At 40.4% G+C, this 22,959-nt stretch overlaps 1 protein-coding gene across 1 annotated transcript in view; it reads right to left on the bottom strand.

Moving 5' to 3' along the window:
* iars2 (isoleucyl-tRNA synthetase 2, mitochondrial) overlaps positions 1 to 22,959 on the bottom strand; it is a 60,914-nt gene that overhangs the window by 34,193 nt on the left and 3,762 nt on the right. Inside the window, exons 4-12 of the mRNA XM_078404928.1 lie at positions 20,168 to 20,316; positions 20,041 to 20,090; positions 19,843 to 19,952; positions 19,318 to 19,408; positions 18,645 to 18,760; positions 18,005 to 18,174; positions 16,734 to 16,824; positions 10,925 to 11,076; positions 5,817 to 5,977 (exon numbers count right to left, since the gene is read on the bottom strand). Coding sequence (XP_078261054.1) covers positions 5,817 to 5,977; positions 10,925 to 11,076; positions 16,734 to 16,824; positions 18,005 to 18,174; positions 18,645 to 18,760; positions 19,318 to 19,408; positions 19,843 to 19,952; positions 20,041 to 20,090; positions 20,168 to 20,316 — 1,090 coding nt within the window. The remainder of the gene's footprint in view (positions 1 to 5,816; positions 5,978 to 10,924; positions 11,077 to 16,733; positions 16,825 to 18,004; positions 18,175 to 18,644; positions 18,761 to 19,317; positions 19,409 to 19,842; positions 19,953 to 20,040; positions 20,091 to 20,167; positions 20,317 to 22,959) is intronic.

The following is a 22,959-nucleotide window of genomic DNA, read 5'->3' as shown; positions in this document are numbered from 1 at the left end:
AGTAGATACAGGTGGACAAGATAATTTGAACAGTACTTTGCCACTTCCTTTGCAGACACACAGGTAACCACACCGATTTATTCTTCTGAAACAGCCAATAAGCTCCCAGAAAAAGTAATGAAATTTCAACCAACTAGTTTTATTTTAAATAGCATTCGAATATTTTTGTATTTTAATTGCAAATTATCCTGAAATTTAACGGCATATTTGTAATTTTAAATTTCTGAAGTATTCAGGATACAAACATTTCTATTTTGCTTAAGATTATAATGTTTTCAGTTTGGTTATAATAAAGTAACAGAAAAATTATATTTAACTGTCAGGGAAATAAACAAGGCTTTTACATAAGGAAATTAGACTTTCTTGCCTGGAGTTCCTTTTTTTAGAACAAATCCCATTGCCATTGCTGAAAAGTGAAAGTCACTTAACCCACCAAATACCTGACCCTCTAACTATTCCAGTTTTCCCAGGATATTGTCTGATTCTGTCTGAATGCCCCTATCACTTGCATGCAGACAACTCTGAACACTTATCACCTTTTATGTGAAATTCCTTCTGCCAATGTTAAAGTAATATTTTAGATTTACCTTCTCTAACAAGTACATGCCTTAACTGCTTTTGTTTTGTCTCAGCTTCACACTGAATTTTATTTTAAACTTTTCAGAGTTGACACCCCCAACTGACTGACCCAACTCACTCAGAGTCCTACAAGTACCTGAAAATCAAATGTTAGACAAGGAGAAGAAAAGTTGCATTTTTTTTAAACAGTACTATTGTCACTGTACTATTAGAGATCAACATTTTCCATAAATAAAGTGTTTGGTAATGTTAATTTATTTTAAAGTATTGGCAACTATTTTTCCATCACTGATCAGCATCAACAGAAGAAGAAACAGTTACACTGTCACAGCTATGGAAGATCAGAAAATGTTGAAAATGACAAAACAGAAGCACAAGAGAACAGCAGTGCTCATCAGGTGTAACAGCAACTCCATTTGGATGGCACTGGCTTCCAGTGGAGTCACTGTTACTTTCGATGGGCACTTACAGATCAAGGATCCTTTCCCAGTTGAAATCATATTGTTTCTACTAAGTAACTTCCGCGGTGTTAGTACTAGTTTTCCATGAGGTGAAGGTGTACAAGACTATGACCTATGAATTGACAGCCAGTGCAATAACAGATTTGCCTGTCAGTTCTATAGGCCACTATTTTGTCCATCGCTCTAATACATTTCAACTTAACCAAGACAACATATTTAATACCTGTATTTTTTTTTAAAATGTGCACATTGTATAAAATATATGAAATAATGGCACTGTAATAAAGCAAACGTTCTTATTTAAAAAAATAAAATATTTTGTGTACCTCACTACTTAATATTTCAAATTGTACTTGACAACAATAAAATATTTAAAAGCTCCAGTCTGAAGAAGATCCCGAATCGGAACATTGTCTGTCCATTCGCTCCACAGATGCTGCCCGCCAAGTTTCTCCAGCACTGTTTTTGCAAATGTAAATAAACCCATACGGGTTTACTTTCACAATTGGACACGATATGGACTAAAATGAATATCTTTGTCAAGCTGAAAATTCTGAGCTCAGCTTCGGGTCTTTGTCATCCTGAGAACACCCAAACAGAGGTTACGGGCGAGGGCAGGGAGTCTAGAGCTGTGAGCTATTCGAATAACTACACTTTTAACATAACTGCAAGGCGGCTATGTGTGACAAAGAACAAGACAATGAATTGGAGAAAAGGCCATTTTGAGAACTTGAGAATGAATGAATAACAATGAAAAGGGTGTACAGAAATATTTATAAATGTCTTTAATCGACTCCTGCAAGTATACGTGCTAAATTACAGAAACAAATTAAACAATGTCAGCATAGATGGATAGAAGATACATTTAAATATAAGTAAAGAGGCCTGCAAAGGGTAAAAATCACAGGCAGAGATCGCAAATTAGCAGAAACAATTATTTTGTTTCTCTATTTACTAGGAAAAAAACATGATAGACATGATTTGGAGGATGAGATAAGACATATTATAACAGTATATTCTAAAATAAGAGAAATATTAACTAATCAAACTTAAGATAAATTCCCCAATACATTACCATATCAATGCACTATCAGAGATGGTGTATCGATAAGGGTATAGAGTTTAATAAAGATGTTACCAGAAGTATAGATTCTGCTGAATTGCAGGTACCAATAAAATACTGACACAATGGATGTCCAGGGCTACATATGAAGAAGAATGCACAGATAAAAATCTCTTTTCTCTCGAGAAAAGAAAGTTGAAGGGTGGAAAAATAATGTTTTTCACTTGTGAGAAAGTCACTATTATTCGTCACCAAGAGATTCCATTGAGAATTTAGAATAATCTCTCCGGGTAAAGGATGGCAGAAAAATGGAACTCAACACCATAGACATTAAGTGCCAAGACAGGTAATATAGGTATATTTATGAGGAGGTAGTATGGGCAGTATGTTGGTATAGCAGTTACTGGTTCAATCTTCATTGCAAGTTCTCTGTGTGTAGTTTGTGCATTCTTCCCACGACCTTGTGGAGTTATTTTGGGTGCTCCAGTTTCCTCCTGCTTCTGAAAGGTGCACTTGTAGGTTTGCTGCTGTAAGTTACCCCAAAATGTAGCTCAGTCACAAACGAGCCAAAGGGGCATAATGGGCTGAGGAAACGAAAACATCACGGAGCTTGGAAGCAATGGGACTGATGAGATTGCTCCATTGGGGCTCAACATGGACCCTATTGACTGCACAACTTATTTCAGTGCACAGATGGGCACTGTGGCTGACATGGATATGTAGGCTGCAGTGTCTGTTTCCATGCTGCAAATGTCTATGATCTGGCAAGGGGTTAAAATAGATTCACAAGCATGAAACCAGAATACAAGGCTACATCGATGAGACAAGGATAACAGGCAATCTGTTCCAAAGGCAAAAAAGCTCCCACAACCATCAATTTTGGACTGACCCACATAACCCTAACCTTACAATTGGCAACAGAACATTGCAGACTACCTCTTGCACTACCATGAACTTGAATTCTAATTGTGTGTTGTAGTCATGTTTTGTTTTATTCTGCACAGTCTTTATCTTTTCAATGTCTTGCAGAATTTGTGCATAATATATGTGCAGTTTATGTTTCTTTGTGTTACCCAAGTCTATGTGCCTGTGATGTTGTGGCAGAAAAGGTTTTTCATTGTGCCTGTACCTCACCAGTATTATGCAAATGACAATAAACTTGAATAGTAATACACAATACCCATTCTATCTTTTTGGTGTACACTTGCAAAGCTCTATATTGTAATTCATAAACAGAAAGTAACCAAGGGTTTAAGAAAGACATGGAGACTGTTGACTCAAAGAAATTCCAACTGCCGTGGAGCACAGATTCTAAAGAACCAATCTTAGATGTAGGAATGGAGAATAAAAGAAAGGCCAGTATTTAAGATGGTTTGCGAAGGAACATAAGTTAACAGAAATATATGATTATTAGGATTGTGAGAATGTTTAAGTCCATTCCCTTTCACATGGAGAAGGAAGGAGAAAGGAGCAACAAACATTGGTGCGAAGGTAAGAGGTGAGAGGTTACTGATGACCATTAACATGGATCAGATTTTGGGTCATGGTAGTTTGAATGGAACAAAGCGATCATAGAGGTCAAACACTGAAGTGTTCTCTCAATAATGTAATGCAGAAGAGTCATGCTGTCATAACGTCACGCTGCCCTTAAAATGTCCAAATGTGCACCATAGGTTTACAGATCTGGTAAATATGCTCTCCGTTCTTTAAACAGAGGATAGAAGTGATCTGGATAAATATGGGTCAATTCTACTTTTATGGTTGGGATTTTTATTTCCAATGTCCTTAATTAAGGGTGAAACTATCCTATTTTTTAGTTTATTAGAAAATAATCAGAACATTATACGTTGTAAGACCTAAATTTTTTATGAGGTATTTAGCAAATCGATGGAAATGTACATTACACATGATAACCAAGAACTTAACGATCTTGACTTCAAGTTCATCACATGCAGAGTACACAAGGAAAACAGAATTATAATTTGGTTGGAAAAAAAATGTGTAGAAATTAAAGATTAATAAATCATATGAATCCTAAAGATGATTCCACCCATTCCCGTGAAGATTTGAAGTGGGTGGCACATTGCAGTTCTGGATCTACAATCAGGAATAGAGTAAGTAAATTTGATTGGGAAGGTAAATATTAAAATGGACTGATAAGGCAGAATGACCTGTGCTCCGATGTAACTACTACATTGACTAAGCTTAAATCTGCCACGTCAGTGAGACTAATAATATAAAAGATTATATGTATAATAAGGCAAACAGTGAACATTCCAAAGTACAAAGCCTCAAAAAAAAATCAAGACACTAAGACAGCTCATAAAGCTATTTCTTCATTTAAATAAATTTTTAAGCATTTTCATGTATATAGAGAACAACCTCCCCAATCCATCAAACTTATCTGGCTCTGCCCTTTTTCAAAGCAATGTGGAATATGAGTCATAACAAAAACCTGATAGCATGTGCCACTGATCAAAGGTCCTGTAAAGTCAGGGACGCTGACACCAAGTTCCCTGCATTAACTAAAATCTAAGTCTATGCCAGACTGCAAGATTTGTTAAGACTAACTTTTTAGAATTCTTGATCATACAGGGATAAATCTTGCAATTAAGATGCGTTTTATCCTGTCAGAATGTACCAAAGCATGCCATACAATAAATCACATTTGAGATACAATGAGCATCTTCTTGGAAAACAGACATTTTGGCATAGCTTTGGTAGTACAACACAGTAGTGAATTACTCTTAATAAAATCAAGTAACGGCAGGTTGTATTACATCCTCACACAGAATGTTAAATTGCCTGGGCAGTAATCTCAACTTCATCATTGTTTACGTTCTTATTTTGCACACCAACAACCAGTAAATTTGTCAAACGTGATACCCCTTTCATAAATGCCACGATGACTCTGCTTGATTATCTTAATATTTTTCCAAATATTCTGCTCTTGCCTCAATCAAGCATTTCCCTAATGGTACATCTTAATCCAAATTATCAGTAGTTTCTTACTTTCTGTATCCAACTTCTCACATGTTAACATCACATCGGCATATTTTCTAATTCTCTGGGATTTCTCCAAAATCCAATGTTTTGATAGATTGTAACCAATGCATCAATTTGCATTAAAGCCCTTGGGTGCAGGCCATCAGATTCAAAAAAATTATTGGCTTATCACCTCATTAGTTTCCAGAGTAATTTTTCCTTTGGTGATAATGAAAATTTCAAATTCCTACCTTCCTGTTACCCATGATAATCCATTATTGCTGAGATATTTTAATGTCTTTTACTGCAAAGTCAGATCCAAAAATATAATTTAGGATATAAGGGCACTGTTCTATATCCCACTATTAATTACCCATCATATCCTCCAAGGAACCAATGCTTATCTTAGCTTTTAAACGTCCTTATTTTTATATAGCTTGAAAGATCTTATTCCATCTTTTATATTATTTGCTTGTTTAGTCGTGTACTTTTATCTTCTTCCTCTTTGTAATCTTTTTGTAAGTAATCTTTTGTTGGTTTCTAAAATAATTATGCCTTTTAGGTGCATATATTAATCTGGAAATGTATCTGGCACCATTGCAGTCAGGACTATGAAAAAGACAATAAATTATTTGTAGATTAGTTAGGCAAATTAAAAAATATTCTTACTTGTGTTTAACTGGAAATAAAATACAGAAATATATCCCAACCTGTTCAAAGCATCTTACTTGTTAATGAGTGGTTCTGCAGTTTCTTTGTGGTAGAAAACTGGAATGGGAACTCCCCAGCATCTCTGTCTCGAAATGCACCAATATGTCCGTCTGTCTAACATAGCAAGCATGCTATTCATTGCTGATCGTGGTATCATTTCAACCTTCTTCAATAACTCCTAAACCAAAACAAAAATGATTTTTTTCATACGTATATCATGCCAACCATACGCATGGCACAGAATTCAAACAATTAAATAAAAATACAAACTGCAACCGCCAGGTATTCTCTATTTGCTTCACTAACAAAAAACAGAAATCACAGGCTTATCAGCCTGTATCATGCTACTGTGGTGCATTGGTCACTCTGCTGTCTCTGGATTCCACTTTGAGTGCAATGCAGGAATCTTATTTTGCTTGCACTTTGTATCAATATCATAAAAGATCGGTTTCTTAAATTCTGCACCATACAGACCCAACATCAAATATATTTCCAAGAGGTTCTTCAAGACTGCAGATAAGAATGAAGAAACCAAGGGATTTATGTTTAAATTTAAATTTGATATTTTCAGAACTCAAAATGCAGCATTAATGTTCTTTAATGTACTGAGATAAAATAATTTAAGACAAAAAATAAATGCAAGTTCCACTGGCTGTGTAAGAAGATGAAACTCTGCCCAACTCTGCATCATGTCTAAGGATTTTTGGGGTATAAGGCCTCAGCAGTACCCAAGATATACTCACTGCTGGGGTTAGGCCGTGTCTTGCTCAAGACATCAGATGCAGTTAACGTTCCACATCTGGTAGAGTTAAGTTCAAATGGTGGGAACTATCAGAGATCACAGAAATTACCAAGATCCATGATGATCATATTTACAACTCATCTTCTGCCAAAAATCTGCAAGCAGGACTGCATTGACAAAGTAGAGAAATAGACACAAAGAACTGCAGATGCTGAGTTTTTTTGTAAACCAACACCTACAATTCCTTGTATCTGTCTGAAGAATGGTTCTGACTCGAAACATCACCTGTACATGTTCTCCAGAGATGCATCCTGAACCACTAAGTTATTCCAGTGTCTTTTTTTTTGTTGCCTTGACAAGCTCATTGTTTGCCTCAATTAACTCTGCTTCCGAACTTTGACTTTATTCTTTTTCCTCAGGTATCGTGCCTTCCCACTTACACTTGATTGGTATAGGTGTTACGGGTTATGGGGCGAAGGCAGGAGAATGGGGTTAGGAGGGAGAGATAGATCAACCATGATTGGATGGTGGAGTAGACTTGATGAGCTGAATGGCCTAATTCTGCTCCTATCACCTATGACCTTATGACATCTGTGGGATCCCTGACAATCTCCATGATTTTGACCGTTTCCATATCCCTGATCACAATAGGCTCATCTTTACCACGGATGTACAATCCCGAAATGCCTTCATTCCACGTCAGGATGATCCAAGAGCCATCCGCTTCCTCCTTGAGCAGACCCAACCAGTTACAATGGATTAGCACACTTAGTTGCCTGGCTAAAGTTGTTCTCATGTTGAACAACTTCTTCTTCAAATCTACTCACATTCTCCAGATCAAAGGTAGAGCTGTGGCGACTCATTTTTTTGTGAGATGTGTAGAAGCCATCATTTCATTCCTAACAGTGTGCACTCCCTGGGCTCTTATTCCAGTTCATCAAAGATTGCATTGATACCGAATCCTGTGCTCATGCTGAACTCAACAAATTCATTGCTTCTAATTTCCATCCTGCTCCAACCTTCAAAAGGTTAACTCAAACTTTTAGCTTTCTTTTCTGGATCTCTGATTCCATCTCAGGAATTATTATATTTTTTAACATTTGTTACAAATCTACTAACGCCTTAAGTGTCTTAACTACTCTATTCAATTGGGCCTCCTGAAAGCAGACATTTCACTTCTTTCAGTTCCTCCAGATAACATCAAAGGATACAAGCATTCCGTAGCCTGGGGATTGGAAAATGGACGTGGAGTTCGAAAAAAAAGCTTGTGTTTCCCCCAGACATTGTGGCTACAACACTCTGGCCAGACATGGTCCTGTGGTCCACAACAGCCAAGCTGGCATACGTTGTGGAATTGACAGTACCATGGGAAGATGGTGTTGAAGAAGCTTATGAGGGCAACAACTGGGCTGCAAGATGAAGACAGGAGGGTATGGAACTGAGGTGTTTGTACTTGGGACGCCAGGTATCACCGTTGAGCTCTCTGGAGACATTGTGGGCTTATCAATGAAATGTCAAAGAAGGAGGGTGCCCACCTGATGACCCTGATGACATACCTACCCTTTCACCACTCCAATCCAACTGCCAACATTAAGAGTGCCGACTTACCACAGGGATTGAAACATCGTCCTAATAGCTCTACTCTGTGCTGCACACAATCCACACAGTGTGCTACACACTAGATCAGATGCCAGATCAAAAAGAGTTCCCATTCAAAAACCTAAAAAATCTAGTTAGAGCTGTGAGGCAACGCCAATTCTGTAATGTTTGAAAATTCAGCTCACCACAGTGCACAACCTTACCTCCCCCCAGCCTACTTAAATAGAATTTGAAAAATGCATTCACAATGCTTTCTACACAAAAACGAACAATTAATATAATTTCTCAAGGCTAACATGTTGTATTAAAGGGCAGTGGCATTAAACTGATCCACAGCAAATCTTAGCACTATTTCATAATCATTCTCATATATTTTCTCTCCATCTAACCTTCCTTACCAAATTTGTATGCAACTTTGCACTTATCAAGATTGATGCAAAAAGGAATTTCATATAAGTTTCATAATACTGGGAAGATGCAATATAGCAGAATTTGAACTGTACACTTTAAGTGCAATTGCTAAGCACATTCAGAGGATAAAGGTACTTTGACTCCTGTATTAACTTGCTGTTTTCTAATGCCTTGTTATTCGAAAATTCTTCTATGCCTTGTCAATAAAAAATGTTCAAAAAATAAAATTTGTGCACACATACATGTCTGCCAAAGCATTAATGTCATACAAATAAGTTGAGGGATGTTAAGAATGCTGGAGATAGAAGGGAATGAGAGAGGAAAGTAAGAGAGTGATGGACAGAGCAAATGTGAACTATAGCAATAGAAGTTTATATCAGACTACTAGATTATGTTTCGCTGATTGAAAGTTTTATTTGCTGCCTAGTGTCCACTTATTGGTTTGGGGCAATTGGCCCGGCACCAAACCTGGTGGAAAGCTCTCTCTCTCTCTCTCTCTCTCTCTCTCTCCTCATTAAGGGGAGCAAGCCTTGGACTGGAGATAAGATGCAAGAATAGCACACTCTTGTGGCATAATGGAGGAACAGTAAAAGTCTGACCTCTGCACCTGTCACCAGTTTTAGTTACAGAACTTGTATTTAGTGTTTGTTTTCTTCAAATAAAAATCTGCACCCTATTGCAACAGACATTTTTAGCAATCTCATGAACTCAATTATTTTACAAGTTTTAAACAGATAGGTGTTTTAAGGCTGCATACAATACAATAGAATTATTCCTCCCTCTCTTTCCTGTGCACCGCCCACCCCACCCCAGTGCATACCCATTACACCCCACCCCCACCCTTTTTCCTCCAATCCCCATCCCTTTCAATCGACATCCCTCCCTCGGGCTTCACATTTTTCTCCTCTCTCATATTATCTGAAACTATTGTCTATTTTTCAACTCTTGCCTTTGTCCACACACCTGCCAATCATAACCCCCTTCAACTGTATCCACCTATCACTTGGAGACATTGAACTGCCCCATCCTCAATAGACAATAGGTGCAGGAGGAGGCCATTCGGCCCTTCGAGCCAGCACCGCCATTCAATGTGATCATGGTTGATCATTCTCAATCAGTACCCCGTTCCTGCCTTCTCCCCATATAATGTCTTCCCCAACTTCTAAAATGCACAGATGCAATTCATGTGGACCATAGCTTTTCAACTTTGTTTGTTCAGTTATTAACTGTATTTTCCCTTTCCCTCCTAAATATTGTACTTGGTTTCTTCCAATTCATGTTCACCGTGGTACTCTCACTGATAATTAGAGAAACAAAGTCGTTTTTCCCTCATGTTTAATATAAACATCTAAGCTTATCATATATAAGTGGCGGCGCTGCCCTGCAGCTGCGGCTCGCCGGCAGTCTGTTTGTCTTTCTTCTTTTCTTGTCTATTTGTTAGTGTTAGATGTATGAAATAGTCTATCTTTAGCTGTGAATATGTGGGGGGTGGTGGGGAAACCTTTAAAAATCTCTTCCTCAACGGAGATGCGACCCTTTCCGAGTCGTATCTCCGTTTGCGCTGGAAAAAAAACACGCGGGGCCTTCCATCGCCCGCGGGGCCTTCCATCGCCCGGTGCGGCTCGGCCGCTGGACTTAACAGTGCCCGGTGTGGCTCGGCCGCGGGGCCTTCCATCGCCCGGTACTGCCGCGGGACGGTTCAGCGCCAGGTGCGGCTCGGCCGTGGGGCCTTCCATCGCCCGGCGCGGCTCGGCCGCGGGACCTAACATCGCCCGGCGCGGCTCGGTCGCGGGACCTAACATCGCCCCGCGCGGCCGCGGGACTTTACATCGCTGGTGTGGCTCGGCCGCGGGGCCTTCCATCGCCCGGCGTGGCTCGGCCGCGGGACTTAGCTGTGCACGGTACGGCCGCGGGGCCTCCCATCGCCCGGCTCGGCCGTGGGATGTTTCAGCGCCCGGTGTGGCTCGGCCGCGGGGACTTGGACGTGGGGAAGAGAGCGGAAGTTTTGTTGCCTCCATCAGTGAGGGGGTGTTTGTGTTGGGGTTATGTGTCTTGTGTTTCTTTTTTTGTGTGACTGCTGGTAACGTAATTTCGTTCGGTACCTCGGTACCGAATGACAAATAAAGGCTCTGTATTCTCTGTATTCTCTATTCTGTATATTAAATTGCCTTGTTATTTCCCCTTTAACTTCCCAAAAAAACTCAGTAATGTCTTAACCACATTGAAAAGATTATCCAAACTCGGAACGAAATTGGATCAAATGTAGATAAGGAGCATATCCTCAAAGATACAAGCTACATATTAAAAATATGCCATCCATACCACTGCAAGTTTCAATAATTTCAATAGTGCAATTTCAAAATGTATAATTACCTGGGCTCGGTCCTTAATTTTTCCAGTATCTATGAACCATTGTTTACTGGGACGTATAATGACTGGCTTCTTTGTTCGCCAGTCATATGGATAACTATGCTGTACATTCTCCTCTTTCAGTAGCATTTTCGATCCCTGCAACATTTGGATGACTGAAATAAAATTCAGAAATTAAATTCATAAAAATGTATCCACACTAAAACCCATAGAAATTAGAATATTATCTATTTAAATAGTCAATTTAAAATTGTATATTCAAATTGTAAAGACAATAACAACTTTAGTTCTTGATGAGAAATTATTAAGAGCCATAGATACAGAAATGATGTCTGTATCGAACATCAACCATCCATTTACACTGATCTCACGTTAATCCCATTTAATTTTATTCTCCCTTAAACCTCATCAACTGTCTCAGATTCCATCATACTAGGACCATTGCCAATTAACCTACCAAGATCATATGGACAGCATACATTTGGTATTCTATCAGCCTGCCTCCAGTGCACCATATCACCCAACAATAAAAGGTACATAATCAGTTTCTGGAAAATGTATGCCACTTGCATATCCTGGGAACCACCTCTCTGTAAAGGCTGGCATCAATGATGATGACATTCAACATCACATTTAGTGTAGCAACACATTATTTGGCCAAATGAAGATCAAAACTTCAAGCCCAATACATAGCTGGGGTAGACACAAAGTGCTGGAGTAACTCAGTGGGCCAGGCAGCATTTCCAAAGAAAAAGGATGGGTGAGGTTTTGGGTTGGGACCCTTCTTCAGACATTAATTGGGTCTGCTGGACAACATTAAAGCCTGCCCTCCTATATGCTTCTGAGACTTAATACGACTTAGAGGTAAACCACCAACTTTGCCACCTCAAAATCTTCCAAATGGCAGGATAAGTAAACCAACATGGCACAAAATACATTCAGTGAGAGGTATAAGAGATTGCAGATACTGGAATCTGGAGCAAAACAGACACTGTTGGAGAAACGTAGCAGTTCAAGCAGCAGCTTTGGAGGGAAATGAAATTGGTGTTTTGAACCATGGCTTTTAAACTGGACTCTACTCTTTCAGCCCAGATGAAGGGTCTGAACGAGAAACATAAACTGCCAATTTAACTTCATAGATTGGCTGACCCACTGAGTTCCTCTAGCAGCTCATTTTTAACTCCACTTGATGGGCCACATTATTTATTTTATCCAAGACCAGACTCCCACTTTTCTCTAACCAAAAAGAGCGTATCAAGTATGCATTGGCACCACCACACTCCTCCCACCCAGACCTCCCAACATTTGATTTTACAAATTCATAATTTTGATGTCCAAAATTCAGAATTTTACATCAAAATTCATAATATGGCGCGTAATGCAACTTTTCACCAAAAAAGAAGTATGCACGCCAAACGTGTTGCGCTACATTCATGTGTGAAAAACAACTATTATTTCCAACAGTCTGTAGTTCTTGGACTATAGACAATAGACAATAGGTGCAGGAGTAGGCCATTCAGCCCTTCGAGCCAGCACCGCCATTCAATGCGATCATGGCTGATCACTCTCAATCAGTACCCCATTCCTGCCTTCTCCCCATACCCCCTCACTCCGCTATCCTTAAGAGCTCTATCCAGCTCTCTCTTGAAAGCATCCAACGAACTGGCCTCCACTGCCTTCTGAGGCAGAGAATTCCACACCTTCACCACCCTCTGACTGAAAAAGTTCTTCCTCATCTCCGTTCTAAATGGCCTACCCCTTATTCTTAAACTGTGGCCCCTTGTTCTGGACTCCCCCAACATTGGGAACATGTTATCTGCCTCTAATGTGTCCAATCCCCTAATTATCTTATATGTTTCAATAAGATCCCCCCTCATCCTTCTAAATTCCAGTGTATACAAGCCCAATCGCTCCAGCCTTTCAACATACGACAGTCCCGCCATTCCGGGAATTAACCTAGTGAACCTACGCTGCACGCCCTCCATAGCAAGAATATCCTTCCTCAAATTTGGAGACCAAAACTGCACACAGTACTCCAGGTGCGGTCTCACCAGGGCCCGGTACAACTGTAGAAGGACCTCTTTGCTCCTATACTCAACTCCTCTTGTTACGAAGGCCAACATTCCATTGGCTTTCTTCACTGCCTGCTGTACCTGCATGCTTCCTTTCATTGACTGATGCACTAGGACACCCAGATCTCGTTGAACTCCCCCTCCTCCTAACTTGACACCATTCAGATAATAATCTGCCTTTCTATTCTTACTTCCAAAGTGAATAACCTCACACTTATCTACATTAAACTGCATCTGCCATGTATCCGCCCACTCACACAACCTGTCCAAGTCACCCTGCAGCCTTATTGCATCTTCCTCACAATTCACACTTCCCCCCCAACTTAGTATCATCTGAAAATTTGCTAATGGTACTTTTAATCCCTTCGTCTAAGTCATTAATGTATATCGTAAATAGCTGGGGGTCCCAGCACCGAACCTTGCGGTACCCCACTGGTCACTGCCTGCCATTCCGAAAGGGACCCATTTATCCCCACTCTTTGCTTTCTGTCTGTCAACCAATTTTCTATCCATGTCAGTACCCTACCCCCAATACCATGTGCCCTAATTTTGCCCACTAATCTCCTATGTGGGACCTTGTCGAAGGCTTTCTGAAAGTCGAGGTACACCACATCCACTGACTCTCCCTTGTCAATTTTCCTAGTTACATCCTCAAAAAATTCCAGTAGATTTGTCAAGCATGATTTTCCCTTCGTAAATCCATGCTGACTCGGAATGATCCCGTTACTGCTATTCAAATGCTCAGCAATTTCGTCTTTTATAATTGACTCCAGCATCTTCCCCACCACTGACGTCAGACTAACTGGTCTATAATTACCCGTTTTCTCTCTCCCTCCTTTCTTAAAAAGTGGGATAACATTTGCTATCCTCCAATCCACAGGAACTGATCCTGAATCTATAGAACATTGAAAAATGATCTCCAATGCTTCCACTATTTCTAGAGCCACCTCCTTAAGTACTCTGGGATGCAGACCATCAGGCCCTGGGGATTTATCAGCCTTCAGTCCCATCAGTCTACCCAAAACCATTTCCTGCCTAATGTGGATTTCCTTCAGTTCCTCCATCACCCCAGGTTTTCCGGCCCCTAGAACATTTGGGAGATTGTGTGTATCTTCCTCAGTGAAGACAGATCCAAAGTAACGGTTTAACTCGTCTGCCATTTCTTTGTTCCCCATAATAAATTCCCCTGCTTCTGTCTTCAAGGGACCCACATTTGCCTTGACTATTTTTTTCCTCTTCACGTACCTAAAAAAACTTTTGCTATCCTCCTTTATATTATTGGCTAGTTTACCCTCGTACCTCATCTTTTCTCCCCGTATTGCCTTTTTAGTTAACTTTTGTTGCTCTTTAAAAGAGTCCCAATCCTCTGTCTTCCCACTCTTCTTTGCTATGTTATACTTCCTCTCCTTAATTTTTATGCTGTCCCTGACTTCCCTTGTCAGCCACAGGTGTCTCTTACTCCCCTTAGAGTCTTTCCACCTCTTTGGAATAAATTGATCCTGCAACCTCTGCATTATTCCCAGGAATACCTGCCATTGCTGTTCTACCGTCTTCCCTGCTAGGGCCTCCTTCCAGTCAATTTTGGCCAGCTCCCGCCTCATGCCTCTGTAATCCCCTTTGCTATACTGTAATACCGACACTTCCGATTTTCCCTTCTGCCTTTCCATTTGCAGAGTAAAACTTATCATGTTGTGATCACTGCCTCCTAATGGCTCTTTTACCTCTAGTCCCCTTATCAGATCAGGATCATTACACAACACTAAATCCAGAATTGCCTTCTCCCTGGTAGGCTCCAATACAAGTTGTTCTAAGAATCCATCTCGAAGGCACTCTACAAACTCTCTTTCCTGGGGTCCATTTCCAACCTGATTTTCCCAGTCTACCTGCATGTTGAAATCTCCCATAACCACCGTAGCATTACATTTTTGACACGCCAATTTTATCTCCTGATTCAACTTGCACCCTATGTCGAGGCTACTGTTTGGGGGCCTATAGATAACTCCCATTAGGGTCTTTTTACCCTTACAATTTCTCATTTCTATCCATACTGATTCAACATCTCCTGATTCTATGTCACCCCTTGCAAGGGAATGAATATCATTCCTTACCATCAGAGCAACCCCACCCCCTCTGCCCACCTGTCTGTCTTTTCTATACATTGTGTACCCCTGAATATTCAGTTCCCAGCCCTGGTCCTCTTGTAGCCATGTCTCAGTGATCCCTACAACATCATACTTGCCCATGACTAACTGAGCCTCAAGCTCGTCCACTTTATTTTTTATACTACGCGCATTTAAGTACAACACTTTAACTTCTGTATTTACCTCCCCTCTCACATCGTTCACAATTGGCCCTGCCCTTAATTTCTTTTCCCCTCTAGAACTTCTGTTCCCATTCTTCCGAGAGTCTTTTGCAATATCTCCTGTATTCCCTTTTACCTCGTCTTCATATTCACAATTTGTTAACCCCTCCCCCCCACTACTTAGTTTAAAGCCACAGGTGTCACACTAGCAAACCTGCCTGCCAGAATGTTTGTCCCCCTGCTGTTAAGATGCAACCTGTCCCTTTTGTACAAGTCACCCCTAGCCCAGAAGAGATCCCAGTGGTCCAGAAATCTAAATCCCTGCTAATGTCAGGCCTATCGTGAGCATATTCTGCTATTTCTAGAAAGGTTATTGAACAGAAATACTTTTTACAACACAAAGTAAAATTTGTTTTGTTTTGTTTTTTCTATTTTGCTTTTTCCTTACACATCCCAATTCTCGTGGTATTGAATAAAAGAACAATGGTCATAAAATGTATGAGTAGGTTCGGAAGAGTTTCATTTACTGCACATACCTAATTTCATTGAAGACATACTTGCTCCAGTGGTCTTCAACAGCAAATTACAATGGTCCATGTCCCCCCCACTCCTTCCTACTCCCCCCACTCCCCTCCCCTCCTTCCCTCCCACTACTCCCCTACCCCCTTTCCCCCCACCTCCACTCCCCCCACTCCGTCACCCCCATTACCCTCCCCACTACTCCCCTCCCCCCTACTCCCCTCTCCCCCCACCTCCCCTCCCCCGTCACCCCATTCCCCTCCCCTCCTCATCCCACCCCCCTCCCTTCCCCACCCCCCTCCCCCCTCCTTTGCCCCCACCTCCACTCGCTACTCCCCCTCCCCTCCCCACCCCCCTCCCCTCCCCTCCCACGCCCCCTCCTCTCCTCTCCAACCCCCCACCCCCACTCCCCTCCCCTCCCCACCCCCAATCCTCTCTCCCACTGCCCTCCCCTCCCCCTTCCCTGCCCCCCTCCCACCACCCCAACCCCCCCCATTCACCCACCCCCATCCCCTCTCAACATCAACGGGCCTCACGCTACGTGGCAAGGCCAGGCCAGGCCAGGCGAGGGGCAAGGCCCGGCGAGGGGCGGGGCGAGGCCAGGCGGGCGGCGGGGCGAGGCCAGGTGAGGGGCAGGGCAAGGGGCGAGGCAAGCGGCGAGGCATGTGTTTTGCGGGAAAATGTGAGGCGAAATCGGAATGGCGGAAATGAAATAAGAAAGCGGAAACTTTCCGCCAAATTTGGAAGGGTTGGGAGGTCTGCTCACATTCACTCTTTTAATGAAATTTAGCGAAGGCAACATATTACAAGGATCAAATCTTGACCCTTTCATATTAGTATAGCTCACAATTATATCACGAAATATAAATGACTGAGATGCAAGAAATGCTTAAACATTCTGCAAAGATATAACACCAACCTGCTTCAGTTCCTTCATTGAGGACAAACTTGTTCTGAAGATCTGATCCTGCTGCTTCAGTGAAAAAACCATCTTCATCCACTAAACAGTCCTGAAATTGTGAAAATGGTAATTCAAATACTTGTCCAGAGGAAGAGCTGAAATTTTCTTAATCACTTTCACCGTCCAAATTTTCTTAATCACTTTCAACGTCCACAACAAAAGGATTTTTGAAATGTTTATGAAATTACGGGTATGGAACGAGTAGGTAATTACTTTGTTGAATGGCGGAGCAGATATGAGTGACACAAAAGGCTGCTGCTGCTTTTATTTATGCTCTTTTGTTAACTCTTTTACCGAGCAATGGAATTCAGTGTCACTCCCAGCTGCTATCCCAAACTTACAAAGATTGTTCATGACCTAAATGTCTCAAATAAACCAAAAATGAATACACCGATTGCTTGAGTACAGGAGTGAGACTCCATTCCAGTACTGGATTATTGGAACTGCAGTCTTTTAGACATATAGCGTAGAAACGGGCCATTTGGCTCACCGGGTCCACACCGACCTGCAATCACCCCGTACACTAACACTATCCTACAACACTAGGGACAATTTTTACAACTTACAGAAGTCAATTAACCCAAAAACCTGTACATCTTTTGGAGTGTGGAAGGAAACCAAAGCACCCTGAGAAAACCCACGCTGTCATAGGGAGAGCGTGCAAACTCCTACAGACCACACCCGTTGTGGGGATTGAACCGGGGTCTCTGGTACTGTAAGGCAGCAACTCTACTGCTGCTCCACTGTGCCGCCCAGTCTTCCAGAGGAGATACTTAACTGAAGCCCCAGTTGTCCCATTAGGTGGGCATGAGATGTTCAATATTACTTTGAACAAATTAGTCATCATCAGAGCATCAGCCAATATTTTGTTCTCAATCAACATTGCAAAAATAAATTATTTTGTTAACATTGCATCTAAATGGAAGGTTGTATTGTGCAAATTGAACTTTGTGTTTCCAGCAAGTTGAAGGAGTAATGCTAGCAATAAGTACTTTGGAACAACTAGTTAAGATGCGGTAAAAATCCACACCCTTTCTTTCCAATCATTCTGCCTCTTAATAACCGCTCGAATCACATTTCTCGCAATCTTGTTTTCTTGCAATCCCGCCTTCAAGGAAAAGATTGCCATTGAAATTAGAGCAGTGAAGAGAACCCTGTGTTTGTATTATGATTTCAATGCCAGTATTATTAGCAGTTTCAATAGTGAATTAATTTTATCTGTAACTTACAACAGAAAGTTCATGTTGAGAAGCCACACTGTAATCTTCCATTCCATGAGCTGGGGCTGTATGCACCAATCCTGTCCCTTTCTGCATTGTCACATGGTTAGCAGGCAAAAGTCGAGACTGTCTTCCCGGAATTGTGGGATGGGTACAAACTCCACCCTCCAAATCAGAACCTATATTCAGAAAAGTAATTGCAAAAATGTTAGACATTTATTTTACATATATCCCTAATATGAAACCATTCTGGCAAGTTAACCAGTATTGGTTTTAATAACAGTATGGATACCACAATTAGTTTCTGCATAGCAAAGATAAGCATGGGGAAGAAACCATATCCCCTCGCTAATCCAAATTGCTAGACAGTAATATGCACTGAAATAGGTCTTGTACAGAGTACAGGTATGGATAAAATGCTTCTTAAACAATGTACTAATAAACTTTTTACCCAAGTTTATATTTATAAAATTCCTGTTTTGAAAATTATTGCATTTATAACTATAGTATCCTAACTTATTTCAATTTGTAGATCAAGAAAATAGGAAGAAATAAAAGTGAGATAGTCAATTTTATTGTGTATGTTACTGTAGGGGTATGATATTTATTGATAAAGAAAGGCAGGAACAATTACTTTTAATTTGCTTACCATTCACCATCTGAAGAACTTCAAACTGTGTCTCCAGAATAGCTGCTGTGGAATCTATGCATTCTGTAGACAGAAGGTAGAGCTCTTCTGTGTTTAAGCACTTCACTAGGGAGTACCTGGATTTCAATACAATTTTTAAAATCTTACAAATAAACTTGTAAATAGAAATGTAGCACAAAAACAAGAGATAGATTTAATGATTAGAGATATACAGTCACATGATTAGAGATATACAGTCACAGAAGGTTATTAATAAAACATTCAACTTAAATGATCTGAATAATTAAATTATTTGCTTTTCAAGTTTACGAAAGAGAATGCTACAACAGAAATATATTTTATGGTTATAATCTGTATTTCCAGCATTTTCTATTTTAATCTCAGATTTCTAACGCCTGCGTTTTTCTTTTGATTGTCACCCATACACCAGAGACAATTTCAGTACTTTAGTTTTTAATATCAATGCATATGAGGCAACAGCTCACTTCATTCCAATTCAAGAAGATTTTAAGGGGCTTAGTATTTTTAATTTTGCATGAAGTGTTAGATTAGATTATAGATAGTTTTGGGAGAAATGAAGATAGCTGTATACATTACTACAAAGTTTAGTGGGATCAATTTAAACAAGTATGTTATTATTTTAACATGACAAGTCATAGATATTTGAACGTACTGCGCATTTGGCATATAACAAACGGCCTGGTTGGCTGGAATGGTCCAAGGCTGGGTTGTCCATATCAGTGCATTAACAGAGGATCCATTCTCTGAAAGGAAAAAAGAATCTCTTCAGTCTGGACAGAAAAGGAAAAACAGCAACTTTTTAAAAGGTCAACCAAAATTCTTCAATATGTATCATACTAATAGATTGGGTTTTATTCCTCTCCCCCCCCCCCCCCCCCACCTACCCACCCCACCCAATAATCAGGTATCAAAAATATATTCCGTGTTCTAGAACAATGCACAGAAACAATGTATTTTTCAAAATATCCTGTACATACGAAAGAAGACACTAACAGGAATTTTTGCATCTTACCATGTTAGCATATAAAAAATACCCCTAAATTCAGCCCGCCTTGTAAAACAGTATCTACTTTTTAATGTGGTGATTCTCACTCAGTGCAGTGGTGCTTCAGTAATTTAGGTGCTGTCCCTAAATCACAGCTGAAATTCAACTACAATACATTAACACACAATGTACCTGCTACTGAAGTAATTTTGGATGGAGTTTTTAAGAGAGGAAACTTGACATATACCGATCGACTAACATGCTGTTGATTGTATTCAAGTTCAGCTTCTGCCAACGCAGTCCTACGCAGATAAATAACAAATATCATCAACTCATTACCCCAAAATTACTTTATATTAAAAGTGATTGCAAATTAAATTAGTTACAAACCTGGTAGAAGGCGACCAAAATACAGGTTTATAGGCCTGATAAACGTATCCCTTAAGAAAAGCAAAAAAAATGATGTAAATCTTATCGCACATTGAACGACATATGAAACAGAACACAACTGTGATACCTTGTCAAACATTTTGTGGAAAACTTCTAACTGTTTGGCTTCATATTGCTTGTCAAAAGTGTAGTAACAGTTGTCCCAATCTGCCATCACACCCCATCGGATGAATGCTGCACGCTGGCGTTCAATTGTTCTTTCTGCAAATTCTCTGGCTACAAAACAAAAATAGTTTGACATGGTTTTAAAGAACAATGTAAAAGGTGAATTTCTCCACGTCATAAATACATGTCAATATTGATACGAGGAGAACAAGGATCTCTCTATACATTCAAAATAATGATGTCCTTTAACTGCAATTTTGTTGCTGCTACAATAAAGATGAAATGCAAGTAATTCTAACATGTATTTAGTTGAAATAAAAAATGCATTGTACCGACTCCTTAGCATTAAAATTTGCCACATCCAATTTACAATTTTACAATGCAACCATTAGTAATTTGAATGGAAAAACCGGTCGAAGTCACACATGTTCTTTTGTAGCTGGAAATCAATTTATAGGATAATTTAGGACAATCCATAACCTAACAATCCATAACCTATACACAAGAATGGTCATCATTTTCCAAAATCATATAGATTTTGTAATCTGTACATATTCTGTTTGTAACATGTATGAGGCATATGGTATGCTTGCTTCATTGGTATTGGAATTAAGTACAAAAGTCTGGAAGTCATGTTACAGCGAGGGTGTGCAGGCTTTGGAGAGGGTGCAGAAGAGGATTACCAGCACGCTGTCTAGATTGGAGGGCATTAGCTATAAGGAGGGATTGCACAAACCTGGATTGTTTACTCTGGACTGAGTAGATAGAGTGGTAACGAAGGCGTATAGTATGTCTGTCTTCACTGGTCAGGTTACTGAGTGTCTTGCAGCTTTATAGGACTTTGGTTGGACTGCATTTGAAGTATTGTGTGCAGTTTTGGTCACCCATTATATGACAGATATGGAGGCTTTGGAGAGGGTGTAGAAGATGTTTATTGACCAGGATGGGAAGGTTTACCAGACCAGGGAAGTATTCTAGAGCAGAGGGATCCAGGAGTACAAGTACACCGTTCCCGAAAGTGGCATCACAATTAGATAGGATGGTGAAGGTGACTTTAGGCATGCTGTCCTTCATCAGTCAGCACATTGAGTATAGAGTATATATTGAGGGGGCACAGGCTTAAGGTGAGAGGGGAAAGTTTTAACAGGAACCTGAGGGGCAATTTTTTCTATCCACCACAGATGGTGGTGGACAGATGGAGCAAGCTGCCAGAGGAAGTTGAGTCCGGTGCAATAACTCTACAAAATATTTAAATTGGTACGTGGATAGGAAAGGTTTAGAGGGTTATGTGCCAATAGCAGGCAAAGGGACTCACTTAGATGGGGCATCTTGGTTGGTCTGAAGGAGTAAGGCCAAAGGGGCTGTTTCTGTGCTGTATGACTCAAGGGTTGGTGAAATCATAGCATTCTACCATCAGAGAGCAGTAAAGGCTCAATCAACAAGAGCATATTATTTAAATAATCAAGGGGTTGAAGCAAAGGTCTGGAAAATGGTGTTGAGGTAAAAGATCAGACATAAGCTTTTCCTTCCAATAAAACTGCTATCTGTTTGCATCCATGAAAGCTGGCTGAAGGAACATCTGATTCCTTCCCACCCAGCCCACACTGAGCACGTTTCCAGTCATGCAGAGCAGGGATATTCAGCCATATCGATTTCTCCAATTGATGTTATCTGTATGTGCACATCAGCAAAGTGGGTCCATCACAAATCCAAGTTATATATCATCCCGAGGCAATGATAGAGGAAGGCTAAAAATTGCAGCCTGGCTCAATAAAAGCAACATTTGCATTTACGATTGTTCAGGAATTTTTCGGAAATGACATTTTGCACCTCCTTGTAAGGAGCACTAGGTTTGACTCTAAATGCCACAACAGATGAATTACCCTGATAACATCAACAGTTAACTTTCACACGTGTTAAAAATATTAGGAAGAACAGTGTTTTCCATCTGTCGAACCATGATAGGAAACTGAGCACCTTGAGAATCAACAAAAGATCAAACACAAAAGCCAACAGCAATGGCAGTTTTGCACAAAAGTTTTTTTAAATTTCACATTAAAATGTGGGCAGCACAGTGGCACAGCCAGTGGAGAAGCTGTCACACAGCGCCAGAGACCTGGATTTGGTCCTGACCTTGTTTGTAGCTTGCACATTCCTCCTGTGACCATGTGGGTGCTCTGGTTTCCTACCACATCCCAAAGACCTGCGGGTTTGTAGGTTAATTGGCCCCCGTAAATTGCCCCTAGTGTGCAGGGAGAGGACGTGGATGACATTGGATTAGTATGAACAGGTGATCAATGGTTGGCGTGGACTCAGTGGGCCAAAACATGCTGTATCTCTAAAAACTAAAAGCAACTAAAAGTAACAAAGAATGATTGCCTGTAAACTGAAATCCCTGGAGTAATTTGAATGTTACAAATTTCTTCACCAAATTCCAAAATCTCCAAATTATGTACAAATAGAAATTAGCTTTATCAGATAGAGTGAAACACTGATAAGATGATATGCTCAGGACTTTGGCTAGGCAAAAACTGGCAGTGTTTCCAAAATATGGGATGTTGCGTCTATTAATAGCTGCAACATATTTTACTTCACTTTCTTTTAAATAAATTACGTAGCTTAGTTTAATTTGTCACGTGCACCAAGATACAGTGAAAAGCCTGGGGTAGTACAGTGAAAAGCACAATACATTTTTCAGTGAAATTGGCGAGTTTAAAGAGAGCATGGGAAACAGAGTCCCTGTCAATTTCAATG

This window comes from Rhinoraja longicauda, chromosome 9 (genome assembly GCF_053455715.1).
Source record: "Rhinoraja longicauda isolate Sanriku21f chromosome 9, sRhiLon1.1, whole genome shotgun sequence".
Classification (NCBI taxonomy): domain Eukaryota; kingdom Metazoa; phylum Chordata; class Chondrichthyes; order Rajiformes; family Arhynchobatidae; genus Rhinoraja; species Rhinoraja longicauda.
Note: the sequence above shows the minus strand (reverse complement) of the source record. Positions and strands in the feature narration are given on the sequence as shown.